The 21,579-nt window shown below is 40.2% G+C and overlaps 4 protein-coding genes and 1 pseudogene across 5 annotated transcripts; 3 read left to right on the forward strand and 2 right to left on the reverse strand.

Annotated features, from left to right (window-relative positions):
• Positions 1-520: 520 nt before the first annotated feature.
• LOC129602825 (uncharacterized) lies at positions 521-4,017 on the forward strand. Its single transcript, XM_055501989.1, has 5 exons — positions 521-825; positions 2,146-2,436; positions 2,514-2,612; positions 2,684-2,800; positions 2,891-4,017. Exons 1-5 carry the CDS (start codon positions 751-753, stop codon positions 3,728-3,730), a joined length of 1,422 nt encoding a protein of 473 aa, XP_055357964.1. The 5' UTR covers positions 521-750; the 3' UTR covers positions 3,731-4,017.
• A 484-nt stretch (positions 4,018-4,501) lies between these two features.
• On the reverse strand, positions 4,502-7,076 carry LOC129602761 (DENN domain-containing protein 11-like). Its single transcript, XM_055501905.1, has 9 exons — positions 6,628-7,076; positions 6,425-6,530; positions 6,197-6,352; positions 6,013-6,133; positions 5,637-5,775; positions 5,455-5,580; positions 5,229-5,388; positions 4,813-5,061; positions 4,502-4,718 (listed from the first exon to the last, which is right to left on the reverse strand). Exons 1-9 carry the CDS (start codon positions 6,875-6,877, stop codon positions 4,703-4,705), a joined length of 1,323 nt encoding a protein of 440 aa, XP_055357880.1. The 5' UTR covers positions 6,878-7,076; the 3' UTR covers positions 4,502-4,702.
• A 1,063-nt stretch (positions 7,077-8,139) lies between these two features.
• On the forward strand, positions 8,140-11,546 carry LOC129600055 (cytochrome P450 2J2-like; annotated as a pseudogene).
• Positions 11,547-11,766: 220 nt separating this feature from the next.
• LOC129600790 (atrial natriuretic peptide receptor 1-like) lies at positions 11,767-18,640 on the forward strand. Of its 2 annotated transcripts, XM_055499374.1 has the most exons (19): positions 11,767-12,184; positions 12,342-12,405; positions 12,521-12,822; positions 13,118-13,161; positions 13,288-13,326; positions 13,434-13,511; positions 13,677-13,829; positions 13,891-13,941; positions 14,047-14,232; positions 14,328-14,475; positions 14,557-14,644; positions 14,865-15,189; positions 15,426-15,614; positions 15,845-16,166; positions 16,439-16,772; positions 16,945-17,164; positions 17,332-17,467; positions 17,559-17,607; positions 17,667-18,640. In XM_055499374.1, exons 1-19 carry the CDS (start codon positions 11,812-11,814, stop codon positions 17,866-17,868), a joined length of 3,303 nt encoding a protein of 1,100 aa, XP_055355349.1. In that variant the 5' UTR covers positions 11,767-11,811; the 3' UTR covers positions 17,869-18,640. The 2 variants fall into 2 exon arrangements, with proteins under 2 accessions (XP_055355349.1, XP_055355358.1); XM_055499383.1 differs by lacking the exons at positions 17,559-17,607; positions 17,667-18,640 and having other exon boundaries at positions 17,355-17,477.
• LOC129600800 (nuclear pore complex protein Nup93-like) lies at positions 17,194-21,576 on the reverse strand. Its single transcript, XM_055499396.1, has 7 exons — positions 21,186-21,576; positions 20,951-21,027; positions 20,505-20,801; positions 18,798-20,248; positions 18,478-18,643; positions 18,212-18,379; positions 17,194-18,127 (listed from the first exon to the last, which is right to left on the reverse strand). The coding sequence occupies exons 1-7, from the start codon at positions 21,385-21,387 to the stop codon at positions 18,008-18,010; spliced, it is 2,481 nt and encodes an 826-aa protein (XP_055355371.1). The 5' UTR covers positions 21,388-21,576; the 3' UTR covers positions 17,194-18,007.
• Between the last annotated feature and the right edge of the window lie 3 nt (positions 21,577-21,579).

The following is a 21,579-nucleotide window of genomic DNA, read 5'->3' on the forward strand; positions in this document are numbered from 1 at the left end:
GGGATAGTTTTTGTTACGAGTTATGGCGCATTTACCGCCATACAAATACGTACTCTTTACGCCCCCTTGCGTGCCGGCGACGTTCGTCTCTTTTAAAACACTAGAGTACTGATTCCAGAGAAGGTTGATCTCCGCAACTACTATTACGTACAACGGAGCTGACCAGGCCATTAATATGCAGCCGTCTTTGCTGTCCGGTGGTACATTACTTAATATCGCGAGTATTAACAAGCAAGTACCTGCTCCGCGAACACAATTACATATACACTAAACAATAACGTAATAAACATAAAATTATTGTACTTACCGTCTTGCCATACAAACAGTGTAAATACATATCTGTACATTTCCTGTATCGATATCGAAGTATATATTGTACGTTATTAGATGTACTACGCGTTGCATGTTCCGGACTTCTGCCTAATTGGGGCGAGAGGCGGAGACATTAACTGCCACACTTCGGTACATATTATACATAATCTGATATTTCAACATTATATTGTTCAACAGATAACTTCGATATTATTGTATATTAGGCCTGCCGTACGAAGCCGAAACTGGCATTCTGATCCCGCGGACAATGATGAGAGGCTACGGTAAATGAAAGGTCACCAGAAAAGATAATTGTAGTTAGTGCCAACTGCCAAGCGATCCCGTAACTCGTGTCTGGCCCCAATTCTGAATCGTCATTTGATAACCAGTGATCGGTCGTTCTTAGCCAAGCCGGTTTAAAGCTGGCCGGGATCCAGTATGGAAAAATTTTCCTCGTCATCTTTGATTACCTTATATCTTTTGCTGATTGATGTGTATCACGTCTTATGCCAGGTAAGCTTGAGTATCGATAAAATTCCGACAATTCAACTGTCAACTGTCAATTTCAACTAACTATTAATTTCTCCTTAGAATACAACATTTCCTAGAACATCATTAGTTAATGTTGCTAAAGTAAACTGCAATGTATCGTGAAAAGATGAATGTTTCCCGAGTAAAACAAAAAAACGTTAGCTAAACGTTAGTTAAGGGCCAAAGTTCGAATTTTGGCCTTTTACTAACGTTTAGCTAACGTATTTTTTACAAACTGTTTTACTCGGGTTTTGGGCTACCCACTTGTATTCCATGCACAGTAACTGAAGCTACTGTAAATTAGTATTGCGTGTAAGCGTGTTGCCTTACCGAAAAGCAACCTGCTGAATCTATAATGGTATCATATTGATTTTATTTCGAACTGACAAAACATTCTTCCGGTTGCAAATTGTAGCAATGGCTTCAGACACCAAACCTTTTATTCGGAATAATTCTTTCAAAAAAATGTGCGTTTGATATTATTACTCGGCCGGTGCTGCGGATTTGAAGTGTAGCACAAGAGGCTACCAACACTTTAGAAAAACGTTTAATAATATTGTAACTATTGTCACAAGCAACAGACCGCCATATCTGTTAAATGTGCATAGTCGTATACAACGTACGGAGCCTCCTTTTCTTTACTTTTTGGCAAATTCTGAGCTTGTTTTTTATGTGAGAATAAAGGAAAGAAAGCGAGAGCGGGCAGAATAACAGCTGTGGATTGCAATCAGCAGCGCGCCACGCGTCAGTCAGTTTTATATTCCCGCGTAGGAAGGAAAAAAGATATGGGACAACGTGAATGATAATTAGACATATCGCAGAAATGTTGCTCTTTTTGCGAATGAAGTTATAATATGGGAAATGTACGCATCCGATAGTGGCCAGTCATGCGTATTTGATGCTATCTGCAATTTCGATTTTCCAAACTTTGTGAAAAAAGGCGGTTTATAGTTTTCAGTTCAATTTCGGAACATGCTAATGCAGATGTCTTAAAATAAAATAATTTAAGCTAACGCAATTATATCGTCACTATCTTCGAAATTTGTGTAATTTTTCTAACAGCTGGAATTAGATTCATAAATATTTGTACATAATGTGCGCAATTAAGTTTACTAACTGGTAAGCACATCAATCAAGCGTAATCACAGTTACCGGCATTTTAACTCTGAATATATCCTTATAATTAAGAGGCTCTAAAAATGTAAATTATGATATTTTGTAAGTTGGACTTGTTAGGATGTACGAATGACAATTGTTCCTACACGAAACAGATGCTTTGGAAATAACAGTTAGAGGTTATAGAACAATGCCAATGGGGACGTGGCGGCTGGTCCGACCAAATTAGTGTCATTGGATGCATCCTGTGGGGCAACCGCAATTCATGTGGAGATCGTTTTCGAAAAACCCTTCGACGGAATAATATACTCCAAAGGAGCTTTTTATACGCCGCAGTGCGTGTACATTTTACCCGGATCGGGCGAAAAAGAATATTCCTTCGACATTCCCATCAATCAGTGTGGCACAACCGAAAACAAACCTTCTCCGGATAGTAAGAAAGGCGAAAGGTCATTCGAAAACACTCTTGTTATGCAGGTAAATGGCATGGTATCGAGTATCGACAGCGCACAATTATTTATATTCGCTTATTCGTTTTTCTAATTCTTTTTTAGAATGATGCTCATTTCCAAGACATTTTGGATGTTGTCAGGCGTATCCGTTGCTCAACTGCGTCATTATACGAGAAAATTGTCGATTTTTCGCCCATCAATGTGCGTACTTAATGTACTTAATGAAACCGTTTCTGATGACCTATCTTTCTAAGTTAATTAATTTACTATAGGTAAATATGAAAGATGTGGTTACTGCATCATTTACCAGCGACGACGTCAAAGTTAGCATTGACGTACAGAACGGACGCGGACCATTTTCTCCAAGTCTAAACCAAGGATTTATACAGGCAACAAAAATCAACTTCTTGTTGTTTCTTATCACTAATCAACAAAAGCTTCAATCGCTTCAGTATTTGTAAGAATACGTTTTTTTACAGATTGGCGATACAGTGACACTGGTAGTGTACATGACAGCAGAATCCGGTAACTGGGACGTTCACGTCCGCGAATGTGTCGCTATGGACAGCCAAGAGCGTGCTTCGCTTTTACTGCAAGACAAACGCGGCTGTATCAGCAAACCGAAAATTATGTCACCCTTTGCCATTACACGCGATAAGAAAAATCCGAAAGTTCAAATTGCGTATTCCTTTATGAAAGCTTTTCGCTTTCCGGACGACATGCAAGTGCAGATTAAATGTGTTGTCGCAGTGTGTCGCGATGAATGCGACCGACCGGAAAGCTGCAGCGCTCCTGCTGCGAAAGGTCAACTGACCACGCCATATACTGCGGGGGCGTCTAACCAGACGGATTCCGAATATGACACCAGCGCTGACGATGAATCCACGTATCCCGTAGAGCAGACAACCCTACCATACACCGCTGCCGGGAAAGGTTGGAAGAAGCAGCCAGCGAAAGAAACTTCCGTGCAGTTGCCGGTTTTGACCAGTACTATGCTGAAATCCAGGAGAAAACGTCAGGCTAATGTAGCCGATGGATCAGCCGGTGTTTTACCGGTTAAACGGATTTTTAATGTTATTTCCCCCGAAGATATCGCGAATCTCCGCAATTCATCAGTGGTGTTTATGGATGCCAGTATCCCTGCGAATGCGCTATGCGTTAATCAAGCTATGTTTATTGTGCTAATGGCGTTCTTGTTTATTCTGATCATTTCCACGTCTGTGGCGCTCACAATCACCTGTATTAGGAATCGGATATTGCGGCAGGCGGAAAAAGCGGTCCATGTCAACTTCGACAACTATACTGATCAACGGTATTAATAGGTGAGCTAAACGGGCCAAACAAAATCCAACGGAATTATCAGAGGTGATTTGCTGTTACTTTCATTGTTGTGTATAGTATATATGTCTGAATGTGTATGAATTTGGTACATTTTGTGAATATGATACAGAGTTATTTCTTATTATACAGATATCTTTACTACCCTTGTATTGTATGTGGCGGGATGTTTTATAATGACATATTTACCACTTTTGCGAGGATGAGCTGTCTTTTAGTGTGACTGTGTGAACGAACATTCGCTCACCTGATTATTTCCTCAATTAAATATTGCTACAAAAGCACAATACCCATTACACATGCAGAAAGATGTAAGCAGTAAATCCTTTTTACACAAAATGTAGCCAACAAACGAACGAGCCTCAACCTACGTCGGTTCATTCTAATTTAACTAAGAAATGATATTTCAAGCAAGAGAAGCCTTCTTTCCACTTGATACTTCCGCCCACAGTTCGAGACGACCGCTTCGAAGGGCTAACGCACGAAACCGCAGCAACAAATACATCCAAGCGCTGCAACAGCGCATTTCCGGTCACTAGAGACAGTTCTACATGCATAGTGGAAACTTATGTGCTGTCACCAACTACAGCAAGTCAGAAAGTACATTAAAGTGCGAGGCTGACAATGACATTGCTGCGCGCCCTTTTTCGCTAAAGGTGACACTTACTGCGTGAATGAAATAAAACGAGGGTTTTCCACTTCCTAATTCTTGGAAGCAAAACCGGAACCCAGGCACCCAACAACTGTTTCCTCAATAAATTTATTTAAAACCATTTCCCATACAATTTTTCACGGGTAAAAAAATAAAAACAGAACATTACAAAAGGACGGAAAGCAATATTTCCCATAAAATCAAACTGGAACATACAAAGACTGTAGAGTATTCCAAATAAAAAAATATCTCTCTCTAAATCTTGTTGTATCACAAACCCTGACCGAAAGCAACTGCAGAATCAACACAAATGGCACCTGCAATCAATCAATGAAAAATCAGTGTTTGACAAAAGAATCAGACTAGGTATATATACTGAAATTTTATAACGCAGCTAAATACTAAACTTACTGCGGACATAGCGGCTGGCGTTGAACTCGAATGGACGGACAATGCATGTTAGCTAAAGCTTGCAGGAAAGGTACATCCGACGCAGGATTCAGTGATAAATCCTCCAAAGCGGAATCTGCTATCGTTTGTTCCGCTGTACAATCTGCAGCATGGAAGGCCGACAGAATCTTTTCGTTCAGAGCCGTAAAATATCCTCCAACGAATTCCGTCGCGTCGAACCTTCCCGAATCGACATGCATTATGGAAGATCTAGAATAAGATTATTCATCAACCACTGCACAAATATAAACGAAGTAAAGAAAATAACGAGCACGGCAACTGCAGTTGTGAGGATCTGCTTCAACAGCACCGAAGTTTAACATCCTTAAAAATTTAAGTATAATACAAGTAAGTAGACAGTGGACACTAATAATTACCGCAAATTATAATCGTGCATCAACTCGGAAAAATTTTCCTTTTCCATGGCGCTTGTCAGGCAGGTTCGCTGCAAGGCCGGATCCTGTATGTGCAGTTGATTCTTCATTATAAGTACATCGTAGCAGTCATTTTTTAACTGGTATATCAGCTCAGAAGTGCCTAAAAATTGGAGAAGGATTTCTATACGTCTATAAGAAACCGATAAACCAAGAACCATCCATTTACATGCAACGAAGGTTTTTGATTGGCGGAGTTTATCGATATCATTTAGATCCACATAGAGAAGCAAATTGTAATCCGGTCTCAGCGGGCTGCTAATGTCGTAATTTCCAATAAGGGAGCACAAATGTGCTGAAAATTACAAACTGTATTTGATGGACCCAAAGAGAATTACACCGGCAGTTTACCTATATGGCAAAGATCAGCAAATGGCGGTGTGCCCAGGATAAGTATGCGCTTGCGCAGTAAAACACATTTCCACAAGCGGAATATATCTGCGCCCAGCAAAGTGCAGAAATCGCGTACAATTTTGTTATCGTGCATCAGCTACAAATACGCATCACAAAGTCAGATGTGAATTTTTTTTTGAAAATAAGTAACAATGCCCTGACATAAAAACTGCATCAGGTTTGGAATTTACAGGATATTTCATTCAAAATTGTACGCCCTTTCATTGCATAATTCCTTTTAATATTTTGAATTAATTCCGAAAAATTATTTTTCAAGAAACGAAACCACGTATCTAACGAAGAAAATTAAGCCCCTAAATGAAGAAAGGATTACCTCGATTTCTGATTTGTTGACTCGTTCCATTACTGGAGTAAAGGCATTGTCTACAAAATCTGAGCGTCCACCGACTAGATCTTCCAATACATGGTAGTCACCGGTTGAGTGCTTCCCTTGACTGCAATAAAATGCCTATATTATAAAAGCACAATTAATTGTCCATTCATTTCGCAATATCTACCTCAATTCGGACTGCAGCACTGTGCGAAATCCCACGATATCCTCCAACCGGCGGCCCAGCAGCCCACAGGAACGAAACACGGCGCCACGCGCACTGGACTTGTCGGTTTCTGTGCGGAAATATGCCACCCCATAATACGATCCTATCTTGAATGTCCTACAATTGTAAGCAATAGTTCTACTGCTCATCGGCGGAAAATGGTACCGGTTGTACGTTAAGTGTTATTACAAAGAATCGGAAGAAACGGTATGAGCGCCGCTTGGCAGAGCCTTGTACTCCACACCTCCAATATCAACACTGCCATCCACAGTGTGCGACCATTCTATGCGGTTTCCTGCAAAAATACAAACGTTAATGATCACTATCATCCGAACCAGTTACTTAATTTTCGTAATGTAGCGTTGGCGCATCGTGCCAGTCGTAACCCGCACCTTGCTTGGCGTCAAAAACGACAACAAAGACGGCTACAACGGGACCCTTCGGAGAATCCTGCGCGGATGATGGTGATACGGACCTGGCTGCAGATAGCGGTTTCTTGTGGCTGGAAGAGGGTCCGCGGTGGCGCAATCCGGAAGTATCATCGAAAGAGATCAGATTATCTTTTTCGTCCGATTGTTCGAAGGAGTCGTCTCCTAAAAGACGGATATCATCGTCCCCGTGTGGATGCGCTCGTGAGACCATTATATGCCTGTGCGTCGACTACGATAAAATGCCCCGTCAATCAACCTGTTCGCCACTTGCCAGTAAAATGATCTGTCAATAATAATATCGACACAGAGTTATTGGTAAATATACAAAAAAAGAGGCAAAAAATAGAGATACAATCGATTTCGAAAGCAGCGTAGATCAGCTGCATGCTTTAAATAACAGCTGGAGCTTGGATGTGTACAGAGATATGCCAGTGCACCACATCATGATTGCGCAATAAAATTCGTGACGGTGAAGATTTGACGCTGGCCCATAGACACATATGCTATAACTTAAATTTTCAAAAATTCATAACTTTGTTAATTTTCGCGTTAATTTTTTGTGAGTATGCTTTAAAAATATAGGATAATATCTACTATTAGGCAAAATGATTTTTTTTCTGTTTCCATCTTAAGGTTTGGCACTGAGCATACGTGGTTAACATAGCCGCCTACGAAATCTTTAAATCAAATTAAATGACTTCTCCATAGACTTACATGCTAATTACCTAGGCACATAGTGCGCAACCCTAAAAGAAAATCGAAAAAACATTTGTTATGCCTACTAGTATATATTATTCTGTATTTTTAAAGCATATTAAACAAAAACTAACGCGAAAATTAACAAAGTTATGAATTTTTGAAAATTTAAGTTATAGCATATGTGTCTATGGGCCAGCGTCAAATCTTCACCGTCACGAATTTTATTGCGCAATCATGATGTGGTGCACTGGCATATCTCTGTACACCTTGGATGCGCGTGAAATGGAAACGGTAAAGACTACCGTAAACTGTAAAGCCCAAAGAATCACCGCAAGACGCAACCGCACAAGGCGCCCGCAGTTCACATTCTACGAAGGCGGTTGACATAGCGTCAAGGCGTCTGATTTTGCCTAATTGAACTTCAGCTGCAGCAGGGGTGGAAAATAGTCAAGATACTTAGTTTCAGATAGTTTCAGATACTGCACTTATACCAAGGTACAAAATTGTTTTGTACAGTATTATTTTGCACCTTACTTATACTCATCGTTTCAAAATCAAATTTTAATAGGTATTATTGTGTTTGTTAATTTTGTTTCATGGCTGATTGCTGGGTAAAAGAAATTGGAAATATATTGATATGCGTCAGATATGCGTAAGTTAACCGACTAAATTTTTTTTGCAAATACGCAAACCAAATCTTTGTTTCTGTGCAACTAATTTAAAAAGCAGTATTGCCCCTCATTAATAGCTTGAAAAACTGATTAAACCCTTAACGGAAGTCCAAAGGTAACAGCGATTAGTGGTCACGAGATGACTTGACAAAATCGTGCATCTCTGTCTGCCTCTGTGATATGATTTCTAATATACAATATACATGTATTCAGGTGTTTCGAAAGTAGTTATAACCAACTAGTGAGATAATGGGAGATCAAAACCCGTATTAAACAACGCGCTTTGATCATACGTTTACAGATTTATCAAATTCGTGATGACTGTTGTAAGCGAATCTCCGTCGACGACAGCCGGAAGTGCTACTGCAGGTACAAGTAGGTGCAGGTACAGTCGACAAGGTTGTGCATAGATCAGTCCTCGGTTAGATGCCTAAAGATTTGTAAATGCGTGTACCTGATTGTTGCGACAGTAGAAGTTTTAGAAACAAAAACACTACGCGTGGTGATAAAACATTTCAGAAGCAGTGGCATAAACAAGGCGTGCGAACATGAAAGTTTGTCGAAACTGTTTCGATATATCGCTAGATTTACTTCACTCGTATACGTAGTGCGCACATGTGCCTACAGAAACAAAAACAATATAATTTGTTCACTATCTGCGGTAAGATACTTTTAAATTATCTTATTTTGATGCCGTCTGCTTAGTGTTTACGGGTTTGGATTTTGGAACAAGAAGGTAAAAAAATTGTCCGTAACAGTTATAACAGCTTTTACTAATAATGCATTCCATTGTGTTGTTTGGTGAGATCTGGAGTGCTTTGGTTGCTTTTCGAATTTCATTTCGTTTCTATGTAGCTTTGAACTACTGCCTGCAGTTGTACCGCAAGCGCATTCGTTATAAAAAATTTATGTCTAACGAATGTTTTGTGTACAGTTTGTTGACGATAAAACTAAGATTTTGCAGTTTTGAAGCAGGGCGGACGTTTGAAGCGCTCTTGCAGCAATTTCCAAAATGTCCGACACAGGATTAGTTCCTTTCGGAACAATTCTTATCGCAGTGGTTGTGGTGGTGCTCGTGTATCTTGTTAGAAAGCTGCAGATCACCCGGCCAAAAAATCTGCCCCCGGGTCCATCTCGTACGTCCATCAAATATTAATTCACTGAATCTGCAAACATGAGAATGGTTGTTAAATCTGTTTTTAGCTAAACCAGTTATCGGGAGCATTGGGCTAATACGAGGGAACGGCATGGAACGCTTACAACAAGTTACAAAAATTACAGAAAGCTACGGTGGACTATGCACCATCTTCCTCGGCGATGTGCCGCATGTGTTTATCAATGACTATGAAACAATCAAACAAGTAGTGCACGATGATGTTTTTGCTGGTCGGCCGTACACTTTACGAGACCACTTTTTCAAACGCAAAGGTACAGTATACAATTGTAATAACTATATTATGCATTCATTATTTGTATTTTAATGAAGCTAGTCAATCTACTCGTACACGATAAAAAATTTCTTTAGATTTCATAATTCTTATTCATATTTGGCTGCAGGGTTTAATACATGTAACAATGAAATAATTATAAATTTAAATTGATTACAAATATCAGGCGGAGTAGTGACAAAATCAGGAGCTTTTTTGTGCGTCGATCACGATATAATTTTGTATTTCCTTACAATTAGGTTTATTGTTCACCGACGGAGAATTATGGAAAGAACAACGACGTTTTGCGTTGTCCACTTTACGAGACTTCGGCATGGGCAAGGCTTGGCTGCAGGATTTAATTCTTGAAGAAGCCCGTGAATTAGTACAAGATCTGCAGGCCACAAAAACGCAACCGGTTAATCCCACGAGCTACATTACGCCGTCGGTAGCTAACGTGATTTGTGCCATTTCCTATGGGAAACGCTTCGATCATCAGGACGAGAATTTTCGCCGTTTAACCATGCTTGTTGGCGAGAATATTCGTCTGGGCGCAAAAATGGGCTTGATTTCCATTTTTCCATTTTTGCGCTTGATTCCCTTCAGCAAGCTAAGAAAGCGCTTTTTGAAATCGCTCCAAAACAATCGAGATATTACAGATTTTTGCATGACCTTGTAATGGATCACAAAAGCAATCTGGAGGGCGAGCCCAGAGATTATATTCATGCATATCTGAATGAAGCTAAACGGCAGGAATCCAACCCATGTACCACATTTACCGGTACATAATCTATATTATATCTACATAATAAGCCAAATAATGCTGTTACATAATCAACAGGTATTACTTTAGATTTGTTTGTGATGTTTTTATACGATATCTATTTGGTTGATCTATAAGAGCTGTCCTGAATTATTTACAGATGAACAGTTAGCGATGTCCATTTTCAATCTTTTTGGTGCTGGAACAGAAACCACATCGACAACACTCACTTGGGCAATTATATATCTGCTTTTGAATCCCGACATATATGCAGAGGTTCAAGCCGAAGTTGACCAAGTCATCCCTGAAGGCCAGTTTCCCACTCTAGACGAAAAAGGTCACCGTTAATTAGGTCTTCCGAATATGCTATCCATAAATGCTACATGCCGTGTTTACCTATAAAATTTATGTGGAATACTCGCTTTTTAACCGTTTCAATAAAATTAAGGCAAAGTATTTGAAAAGGTTGTAGAGGAAGTGACTGAATAATTTTTCTACTGCAGAAAATTTGCCGTATTTACAAGCGGTAATAATGGAAGTCCAGAGAATGGCAAATCTGGTACCATTTGCTGGACGTAGTAACACGGAGCAGACCACTTTGCAAGGGTACGACATTCCGTTAAATACTACAATTGTGCCGAATCTATATGCCGTTCATATGAATCCAAAATATTTCCCTGAACCAAACCAATTTAATCCCAAACGTTTTTTGGACTCTGACGGCAAAGTCAAGCAAAAAGTGGAAGGATTCCTCCCATTTTCAGCTGGTCAGTAAAACTTCATAAGTGCACAGATCGCGATGTTACTAAATTCTATAATTTTTCATAACTTTTTTTGAATCCTTCTAGGTAAGCGGTTTTGTCTGGGTGAATCTTTAGCAAAGATGGAATTGTTTATATTTTTTGCAAGTCTCTTAAGACACTTCAATTTCAAACTACCGCCTGGCGAAGCTGTGTCCACTAGTGATGCCGTACTTGGTACCGTCCTATCACCGAAACCTTTTAAAATGATTTTTGAGCCACGAAACGTTTAGCTGAAACGTGGACTATGATAATATTTCAAATTACAAAAGACATGTGTACTTCTCTGTGTTTAAAGCCACGTTTGCAGTTCGATATGCCGACGAAATAAGTGTACGGCTTTCGGTTTGTCCTGCAGATTATTGGCATTTTTTGCAGCCATGTAGCATTTTTCACTTTTGCTTTTTGACGCTGTTTATAATTAACAGTTTAGCTTTTGAGCCTGAGAAATTACTAACTGCTACATAAAGTAATTTGTTGCGTTTGGTTGCGTCACTGACAATGAATTAACTTCGTTAAACGACGTGACACGGGCGACATATTTGTTATTACACGTTTACACAATAACTGAGAAAACCGATCGCAAAAGCGCCTGAAATTACGCAGCTACTGCAGATGTAAATATTGATTAGCAAATGATTTTGCACGCAGTGATATTGGCTTTATTTTCATCGTTTGCAAATACACCTGTCATTCCTCAAATCGATACATCCGTCAACACTCTTAGGCCGGCTGGATTGCGATACTTTGGGTACACATTTTTCATTTTCTGCGGCAATACAAAAATGATTTCATTTGTGTTACCTATGGCCTCTTTTGTAACTTATTCCCTAATAACACTGCTGTGCACTATCTGTTTACCGGCATCATCTAACTGTAAAACGGAAGTATTGAATGTTCACATTATGAGTTGGGGCACCACGAATGCGGTGTCACAACTGGGCTCATTACCCTACACCGCACCGCCGCTGCTGACTGCGATTAACGAAATGCAAGCGAAATATCCATATCTGAATATTTCTGTGAAATTTATCTACGATGAAGTTTATTCGAGTTGTTACGATTTTGCGGATAACATCGATGACATGGTATCTAGATATTACTATACGCATACACAAAACTCGATTTCAAATGTTGCCTACGCTTTCGTTGGAGCAGGTCTGTAATTATGCTAACGTAATAGTTCTGATGCAAACATACTGTATGTACATGGTATATCTCCCAATCCTATAAAACCCATTATCCTATAAAGAAGTCATTTTTTGATATTTTTTGTGCCGATGCCTTAGTTTGAAGTCTGCACATGTGATACTAGGTTGTGCGGATATGATCAATATGGGAAGAATGGCGGCTAACTGGAATATACCACTGATCACGAGGTGACCTTTATGAATATTCACGGACTTTATGCACATTTTGCACTGAATACTGTACATATATCCTATATGGATAGTGTTCACGATCTTTTGATTTCAAGTTTTTATTTATCTGTAGCGTTGCTTCATCCCTAATTATATCCGATAAAGCGATTAGCCCGACTTGGATTACAACAAGTTATTTTCCTCAGGGAGGCTTTGTTACCCTTTATCTCAATTTAATTAAGAAATTTCAATGGGTTTCGCCGTACATTGTTGTGGATCAGTATGCGAATGTTATGTTCAATTCAACAGCAAAAACATTGCATTCAACTATGGCTCGTGCTCTGGGAATTCAACCTTATTCAATTATATATTTGGATACACGAAGTTTCGACGAGATAAACAAGACTCTCGACGATTTCAGACGCATTAGCAGAGGTAAGGCAATATAATAGACATATAAAATTCTTACTTTTGTGCATGAGTTTGGCGTATTTCAGTACGACTCGTATTATAACTTTAAAGGGAACAAACGGCCGACCACGATTACAGTTTAACCATTGCGCATATAGACAGCGCGAGATAAACTTGTAAGAGTGCGGTAACACTAACCTGGAAGTCGCACATCATGTTACAGTATTTAGCAGTTTCAAATTGATTTGAATCAGGGAAGAGCTGATAGGACTTTCCTTTAACCCATGAATCCTCACAAAACAATGATTTTTTCTCCTAGTGATGCTGTATTTCGGAAATGCCGCACCTTTGCGAAATTTGATGGTACAGTGCATCTTGTTTAATAGCGCAACCTTTTTTTGCTATTGTACAATGAACCTTAGGCTCTACATTTAACCGCCAAGAAGGTAGAACTGGGCTAGCTCATTAAACTTGAAATTCTTTTTGCAGCTCACCGCTTATAACAAAAACTTGACAAATGGAGAATTTGTAAGATGTGTGGAAATGGCTGGACTTCAGGGATTTAAACCAGAGTTATTTTTTCAGATTTGACTTGTCTAAAGTGTGCCGTAAAGCTTGATTGTTGTTGTACACAGATTTATATCGCAATGGCACCCTTTGATCATATTATGTTTGGCAATTTTACCTGGAAGTATGGCGACCGCAATGACAATGTAAGGATATTCTTTGCCGTGTTTGTCACATCCATGGCACTATATTGTATTAAAATTTAAAACGATATTCACTGTAATTTTTGGTAATGTGGAACAATTCTGCCAATAGAACTTTAAGTAAAGCATATCAGCAACAACACATATGGACGCTACTGATTATTGTAGATTGCATATTTGGCTTTTCGTTCGTTGATGCTGTGCCGTCCGGCTGACGTTGAAGATGATACTCGGACTGTTGATCGAAAAGAATCTTACTGGAAACTGTGGCGTCAAGATGCAAAATCTTACTATGATTTCGCGTATTCGTCAGTCCAACAGGTTAAGGCGGCAATAAATGCCAACAACAGCAATATTTTCGATTTACAACTTTTTACCATAGCCGCGCGACTACCAGTTGGCAACTTTCGCAGCCATTTCCATGTTGGCATCGGTGCGTAAAGTTCTACCGCTTAATTACTTAATTTGTATACTTTGAACAATTGAGTTTGCTAGATTACATTCTGTGTTTTTGTTTTTTTGCCGGATAACTGGATAGGTGATCCACGAAACTTACAACAGTAATCCGAAGTTCAATTTTCGGGATGGACGCAGATTCACTCAGCTGTTCTTGAACCGGACCTTCGATACAGAAGTCGGCAGCATTGCCATAGATAGCAAAGGATTTCGGCAAATTGATTTAGTCGTCAGCATGGTTATCGACAATAATCCGGAAAAATTTCGAGTGTGAAAAACACTTACTTTAAATAACTATGAGTTGTAACTCAGTCAGTAAAACACCTCGGTATTGACTTGTGTGATTTCCACCGACTTTTTCAGCCATTTTTGCGCCAGTATGCATCCACCATGAGACTGATCGCGGTGAAAAATTTTACTGCACTAAACAACAGATACCCATGGCCGCCACCAAACGAACCGGTGTGTGGATATTTGGGGGACAAGGGACCTTGTGCGACTGGTGCGGAAGGTACATATGTCTGATCCCCAAAGGCCACTATAGCGCATTATGCGGCGATACAGTTCTAATGGACATGTTTTCAATGTGCAGATAAAGGCTGGATTTATGGCTTTCCGATCGGCTTGTCGGTTGCGTTGTTAATCGTAGTCGGTGGAGTAATAGTAATACGAATAAAAAGGTAAAGTAATCTTTATTATGCTTAGCGTACCGTTCGCTATGAATAATTCAGCTCAAATTTCACGTGGCTAATGCTCAGTGCAGAATGTGATTAAGGTGTGTTAAACGCTACGCTTTAAATTCTTAGCGGGTGGCCAGTATAGATTTTAATGCATGTGTCTCTGTTGATACCTTTCCGTTGTTGTTTCCGTTAATACCTTTGCGGCTAAATTCTTTTCCAGAGAACAATCTCGATCGTCGCAGTTCGATGATCCATGGTGGATTATCCATTGCAACGAACTCAGTGATGCAAAAGGTCATGGTATATCATGTGTGAGAGACGATGATAATTGCTCTGTTCCCCCACCTCCAGTGCATAAAAAACGGGATATGACGTATGGACAACGCATCCGGTCCTGTTCCACAAAAGCCATTTTTCGGGGAGGGAATGTTTGGCTGAAAATGTTGGGCAACCACATCCGCTGTGATTTGGCCAGTATCGGTTTGACCAACCATTCAATACACATACAACATACAAAACACAGCCTGTTGGCTATGTTCGAAAAGGTATCGAGCTCGAGCAAATGCCGTCAAATACCGCGCCGACCAACCGAAGACATGGTAGTTTGTTTTCGATACAATACAACCGATCTAACTTACAAGCAAATTCCAAAGTTCAGTATAAATATATCTTTAAGAATATATATGCCGTATGTATTTGCAATAGAATTACTTGTAAGTTCTGGCCGATAGAATGCACGAATGTACCGCATTAGCATAAACGAATCTTTTTTGTACAATAGCTGCGAAAAATTCGACACGACAACCTAATCAAGTTTGTCGGAGTGACAGTATTTTGCGATCCTGCTAATACAACAACTCTCTTTACTGTGTATGAATATTCGGCGAAAGGATCTGTGCATGATCTTTTCTTGAGCGAAGCACACCTGGACCAAGAATTTTGGCAGTCTATGACAATCGACTTTGTAGAGGTCTGTGATTAATATTAATTTTCATCTGCTTTATCCACCTGTGCCTGGTCCTGTGGTACAACGTATGATGCAATAATTTAAAACATCGCAATTTTTTACTGTGTAAAACACTATAAAAGTGAAAACATCGCAATATTTCATTGTGTTTTACGTCTCGGTCACCCCTATGGTTATTGATATCATACGAGCAGATCATAACTTCCGGTCAATTTGTTTTGTTTTCTCCATAGGGTCTGCTTGCCATCCATTCCTCACCGCTCAGCTACCTTGGTCGGCTCATGGATACGAGTTGTCTTATTGACCGAAACTTTACTTTGAAACTTGGGGGATTGGGACATTCAGTTTTGAGTAACTTATTAGAAAAAAGTCCAACTGCTGGAGATTTGGATACGAGCATACAAAAACGCTGCTGGATGCCGCCAGAAACGGCGACAAATTCGAAGAAAAACTGGAACAGAGCGACGGACGTTTTTGGTTCGGGCATAATTCTGTACGAATTGATTAATCAAAAATCTGTCTATCTACAACTACTCAAGAAAACACCAGTGGAAGGTAAGTTGATTCAACATTCAGTACCTTTTTTATATATTATTCAGTTCGCTGAGGTATATTATCAATTAGTTCTGAACTGTTAAAGTGCTAAAAGGAATTTGTTAAAAGTCATTTTCACGGAGAAAAAATCCTTTTAAACGTTAAGCATGAGTGTATATGTACTTGAGTATATATGTAGTTAGTAAAGGATTTCGGATACTGAATTTCGAAGCTCACCTTAAATGGGATATGATAGTTCAACCTATTCTTGTGATAACAATACATTGTTCCAGACTTGCGACGACGACTCCAGAACGAAAATAAGAATCCGTTATCCGATGAGATTTTGACATGTGATACATTCCAGTACTCATATCCTAGTCTGGACACACTCGTCAGAAAAAGTCTTTGTTCCGATCCGATCCAGCGGCCTTCCATTGCTGTGATAGCTAATGCCGTCAAAAAAACAATATTCCCAAAAAATAAGGGATCAAAACTAATTGAGCGTGTACTGCAAAGACTGGAGAAATTATCCACGGATTTGGAGATTGTCGTAGTACAGCGAACGAAGGAATTAGCGGAAGAAAGACGGAAAACCGACGATATCCTGAAAGAGATCTTTCCTGAGTAATTTACGTCGTTTTCGGGTTTCATTAGCGCACCCGGTTTACACAGCCTACACTCCATACGAAAATTTGCTTATACTTTGTAGTATTGATCGTGGAATGCAGTAGCACTCTGTGCTCAACTTACTAAGTACCGTAATTAGTAAATATGTAGAGTAGTGGGTGCATTTCAGGTTTGCCGTCCTTCGACTGCGAAACAACGAAGCTGTTGCACCGGAAATGTTCGACAGCTGCTCCTTGATGTTTAGCGGACTATGTGGATTTAGTGAGCGAATTGTTAACGAATCTCCCTTATGGATGACTAAAACACTCGACGAAATATATTATTATTTCGATCCTGTTATAACCACATCCGGTGCCTACAAAGTGGAAACAATTGGGGATTCTTGTGTGGTACGTTCAATCGCTTCGGCTAAAATTGTGACATCGGGACTCTTCAACAGTCGTGCAAATTTTATACATCGAAATTAAAACCATATCAAATTGGTATTTCAGTAGTGCACGAGTACTCAGACAATACGGTCTAATAGACTATTCAAGATGTAACTTTAACTGAAAAGGTTGCATCCGGTTTACCGATCAGGAACGATAACGACCATGCAAAAATTATATGCCACTTGGCTTCGGCACTCATGACAACAAGTGCAAAATTTTTTCAAATACTGGAGCTCCAGCTGAAACTGGGAATACATACAGGTACAAACGCGAATTATCAATTAAATTGTAACAGTATAATGCTTTACTTAAGTGCGCCTCTTTCCGAACGTTAACCCATGTGAATTCGCAGGACCATGCGCTGCCGGGATAATAGGAATTAGCAGGCCAAGATATTGCATGTAAACAATCTATGTCGAGCTACTAACGTTTTTTACTGCGCTGGATTGTCTCGTTGTAGCTTTGGAGACACGATTAACGTCGCTTCGCGGATGGTCAATAAGAGCGCACCATCTAGAATCCATTTAACTGCCGCTACTGTGCATTTGCTCCATACAACATCCACTTGTTTTGAGATTATCCCACGCGGCATGATTGACATCAAAGGCAAAGGTCCCATGGAGACGTTCTGGATTACACCCACGACCGATACCCACAACTGATCGAAGGCTATGCCATAAAAATTTCAAATCCGAACAACACACCAAAAGGAAAAACATATTTTTACATTGATGTATTCAGGAAGTGGAAAAAAACCCAAAAAATTTAAGTAATCTTCAGGTTGTCCAAGGAAAGACAGTATTAATCAACTTGTGATTCCAAATTCAGCAAGGTCTGCACAAGTTCAGGACATTGTGGTAGTGGAATCAGCCGGCAAAATTCCACGAGGACTAGTAAACGGTCCCGAGTATAAACTTGTAACTGCGAAGGAATCGTAATCTCCGAAAATGTTGTGCTGTATTTTCCAGTAAAACTACAGTATATGAGGAAATTGTTAAGTCTTACCATGGAAGCATTCCTATCAGGTGAACTGAAGTTCGTTCTGTTTCTTATTTCCCGTGCAGATCGTTTTTCCTGCTGGTACCAATATAGCAGAGCACGCGCAGCATGCGAAATGACTTCAGGGATGCACTGCCTCACGTCAGGCGTTAGCACTATCTGATAGATCTCCAACTAAAAATGAAAAAAAGTTTGCTTTAACGGCCAGGCCAGATTTTGGCTTCAGGAAAAGTTAATTCAGGTGAATTAGTAAACCAGCTCTAGCTTCTTACGGATTCACGAAGAGTCTCCACATTCAAAGGTACAAAACGCGACCGTTCAAGGATTTGTATGGCAGAATCCAAATCTTTTCTATCTAGTAATTCGTAGAAGGAGAGAACATCCAGCAGCAACGAAACGTTAGACATCACGAGATCATTCTCGCTGTTATCCTGCAATCTGGAGAAAACACTGTCATAAAAACATTGTCATACGGCCAGCAGGACAAAATTACACTGTAACTGACAAAGGATATCGTATACAAATAAATATTTAGAAAACGTTTGCCGACAGAAGTATAGTAAATATATGTCTGTATAAAAATAATGCTTGCCTGTTAGTGTAAGCCGCTGCAAGCTTCTGTACCGCAGAGCGTCTCGGATTAGGAACAACATGGAGAACAACATCGCACAATTCTCTAAGCAGAGTTCGCATTAGCGCTTTACCCTGTCCAGCAATCTCATAAAGTTTTACTGCCGGTTCAAACAATCCCTCTGCATCAAATTTTTCGGCAATTCGAGCTATCACAGACTCAGGATTGGGTGAGAATTTATAAATAATTCCAGTAACTCTGGCTCGTTTCCCATTGGATGCATCCACCCGGACGTCGCCAAATAATTTCAACAGTTTATTCATATCATCAGCCAAATCTCTGGCCAATTTCCAGATGTTCCATTCAAAGAAGCTGCTGAAAGCCAGATCAGCCCCGGTCTCCAACATCACATCGCCAAGCTGGAAATAGTATTCACAAGCAACATCAGGGAAGCGTTTGCGAACATGTGCCGTATATTCCTCAACCAAATTCACGAAATCCAAATAGCGCAGCTCATTGGCATCGGGCGATATCATATCCATCACACCATTGTTTACAAGCAATAAATTACTCTGCTTTAGACAAATGGCCATGTGGACAGCATGTATGCGATATGTTTCGGTCTGTGACAGCTTCTCGATGGCCGCTTCAAACTGACCAGTCAACAGATACACCAAAAACGTCTGCAGATCATCACAGTTCTTCCCGTCAAATTTCTGTTGCACGAGAGACTGCAAGTTTGGCAAAGTCGATCCCTTTGCGTTCAGTTCTACTCGTGACAACTGCAGCCACAGCCAGTCCGAAATAGTAACGGTGATCTGGCCAAATGATTCGGAAGAATCTGTTCGGGCAATGACAGAATAACACGCTTGCTTGTACGGGTCTTCTTTCAGCGATGGCAACTGACGCGAATAAAAGTTCCGCAATTCGCGTTCCTTTTCGGGGCTTAAACGCCGCTGATTGCGGTTGTAATCATACAGGTACTGAACAAAAGTCTTCGTAGAGCTATCGCCCTGATTGGCGAATTCAATGGCAGTAGCAACATCCCCCACTCGGAGGCTATAAAAGATTAACATCCATGCGGGAAGATTATGTATCCGTCCACTCGGTAACGCGGTCGAAATTTTATGCTTCATCATCTGGCTTTTCGTGTAGGTAATAATCACATGAGAATGGGTTGAAAGTTCTTCTGGAACCGGCGAAACACGGGCGCGAGAAGCAATACTATCAAATGCGCATGTTTCCAGAAAATTTCGGGCAGCCTGGATTAGCGGCACCGCGAACAATTCAGATTCACGGAATTTCACAAGGTCTTGATCACTGTCGCATTCTGACAAGGCAGAGATTACGTGCCGGAAGGTTTTCCATAACTGCACCGCATTCTGTTCCGGGAAATCCTTTACTTTCTCGAAGAAAACATCAACGGAGTCGAACGGCGTAGAGCACAGAATACTTTCATTGCACTCCCGCAACTGCAAGGATAAATACGATGCATAGACAATACTTACATCTAAATCTGTCCATTACGAACGTAGCAGTTTCCCGACAAGATCGATATCCGCGAAATAAAAAAAATTAATAAATAACGCACCTATAATTTTTACATACCGTTTATAAACTTACAAAAAGCCCAGTACATAATGTTTCAGCAGCGTAGGACACGTGGCATTATCTTGCAGTTGTATTATTCTGTTTATTTGCAAATTCAAAATTTAACAAAAATCCTACCGCGCGGGAATATTCAACCTCCATAAGAGTCATAGCTCGTTCACCACTTTGCATATCAGCAAGAAAACCAGCCTGCGAAGATTTCATCTTCGCTAAATTAGAGCGCTGAGATAGAAGTAATCCGGAATAACCACTGTGCGACACTTTGGCCATATCGCGAAGCACCTCCGTGTTGCACCGCTCCAGGTCGCCTCGGAGTGCGGCATTCTTCAAACGATTTTGTAAACCACTGATGAACGATCGATCTCCGTCCGCAAGACTTTTGATATCGTCCAAGTACTTTTCATCTAAAGACTCCTACAAAATCTCATCAATTTCAGCCAAGAACAAAACATGGAAAAAATGGTAAAAAAACAGTGTTCAGTAAAGTTAAAACAGTGAGGTGTAACAAGCAGCACTCCAGAATGCGAAAATGCATTGTCTTCGTCGAACCCTAACGGTCTAACCTGAACGTCACGCGGAAGAGAACGGATGGTCAAACCATCCACATCGGTTCCGAATTTTCCCAGTACGCCGTTTGACCCTTATAAAAAGAAATGTGTCAGATTATTAAATCTATAATGATATTAATGAGCTGTAACACACAAACGTGACAAACGACAACAAAGATAGGAGCACTGAAAACTGGCAAAACTGCTGCCACTTGCCCGTGCTACCGTAGTGTTTAGCGTATTGGCATACCTGCAGCTTCGTTCATCTGGAGAAGAACGCTACGATAACCAGTGACCATTTCCGCTTTTATATGCCGGAGTCCAGTTTCTTCCGCAAGCGTTGTGGGGTAGGACACATCCATAGTAGAACTATTCTGGACAGATCGTGCGGCGCTCCAATCCATGGAATCAAGTGTTTTGTTGAGCGGGTTTTTTAACGACCCCCTTTCCATTTTCTGCCATGAACGCCGGGACTTCAACAATTTTACTGAAAACTGCTCTTCACTGGTTTTATGCAACACTGGCTTACACTGCAACAATATAATTATTATAATTACGACCACGCTACGGGTAGTATATTATAACTAATATTTTGACGATTAAAAAGCAACCTGCCACTACTACAAAGAAACCATCTGCGATTC

This window comes from Paramacrobiotus metropolitanus, unplaced genomic scaffold (genome assembly GCF_019649055.1).
Source record: "Paramacrobiotus metropolitanus isolate TYO unplaced genomic scaffold, Prichtersi_v1.0 Parri_scaffold0000004, whole genome shotgun sequence".
Classification (NCBI taxonomy): Eukaryota; Metazoa; Tardigrada; class Eutardigrada; order Parachela; family Macrobiotidae; genus Paramacrobiotus; species Paramacrobiotus metropolitanus.

Excerpts from the sequence above, each read along its gene's own strand:
- LOC129602825 (XM_055501989.1), top strand. The coding sequence starts at position 751 with ATGGAAAAATTTTCCTCGTCATCTTTGATTACCTTATATCTTTTGCTG. Across the intron at positions 826-2,145 it reads TGTATCACGTCTTATGCCAG|AACAATGCCAATGGGGACGT; the intron begins GTAAGCTTGAGT and ends TAGAGGTTATAG. Across the intron at positions 2,801-2,890 it reads TAAACCAAGGATTTATACAG|ATTGGCGATACAGTGACACT; the intron begins GCAACAAAAATC and ends GTTTTTTTACAG.
- LOC129602761 (XM_055501905.1), bottom strand. The coding sequence starts at position 6,877 with ATGGTCTCACGAGCGCATCCACACGGGGACGATGATATCCGTCTTTTA. Across the intron at positions 5,389-5,454 it reads ATCAAAAACCTTCGTTGCAT|GCACTTCTGAGCTGATATAC; the intron begins GTAAATGGATGG and ends TCCAATTTTTAG. Across the intron at positions 5,062-5,228 it reads ATGCACGATTATAATTTGCG|ATCTTCCATAATGCATGTCG; the intron begins GTAATTATTAGT and ends ATCTTATTCTAG.
- LOC129600790 (XM_055499374.1), top strand. The coding sequence starts at position 11,812 with ATGATTTCATTTGTGTTACCTATGGCCTCTTTTGTAACTTATTCCCTA. Across the intron at positions 12,406-12,520 it reads AATATACCACTGATCACGAG|CGTTGCTTCATCCCTAATTA; the intron begins GTGACCTTTATG and ends ATTTATCTGTAG. Across the intron at positions 17,608-17,666 it reads AGCAGGCCAAGATATTGCAT|CTTTGGAGACACGATTAACG; the intron begins GTAAACAATCTA and ends GTCTCGTTGTAG.
- LOC129600800 (XM_055499396.1), bottom strand. The coding sequence starts at position 21,387 with ATGGAAAGGGGGTCGTTAAAAAACCCGCTCAACAAAACACTTGATTCC. Across the intron at positions 20,249-20,504 it reads AGGTTGAATATTCCCGCGCG|TTGCGGGAGTGCAATGAAAG; the intron begins GTAGGATTTTTG and ends TTATCCTTGCAG. Across the intron at positions 18,128-18,211 it reads CTGATAGGAATGCTTCCATG|TTACAAGTTTATACTCGGGA; the intron begins GTAAGACTTAAC and ends ATTCCTTCGCAG.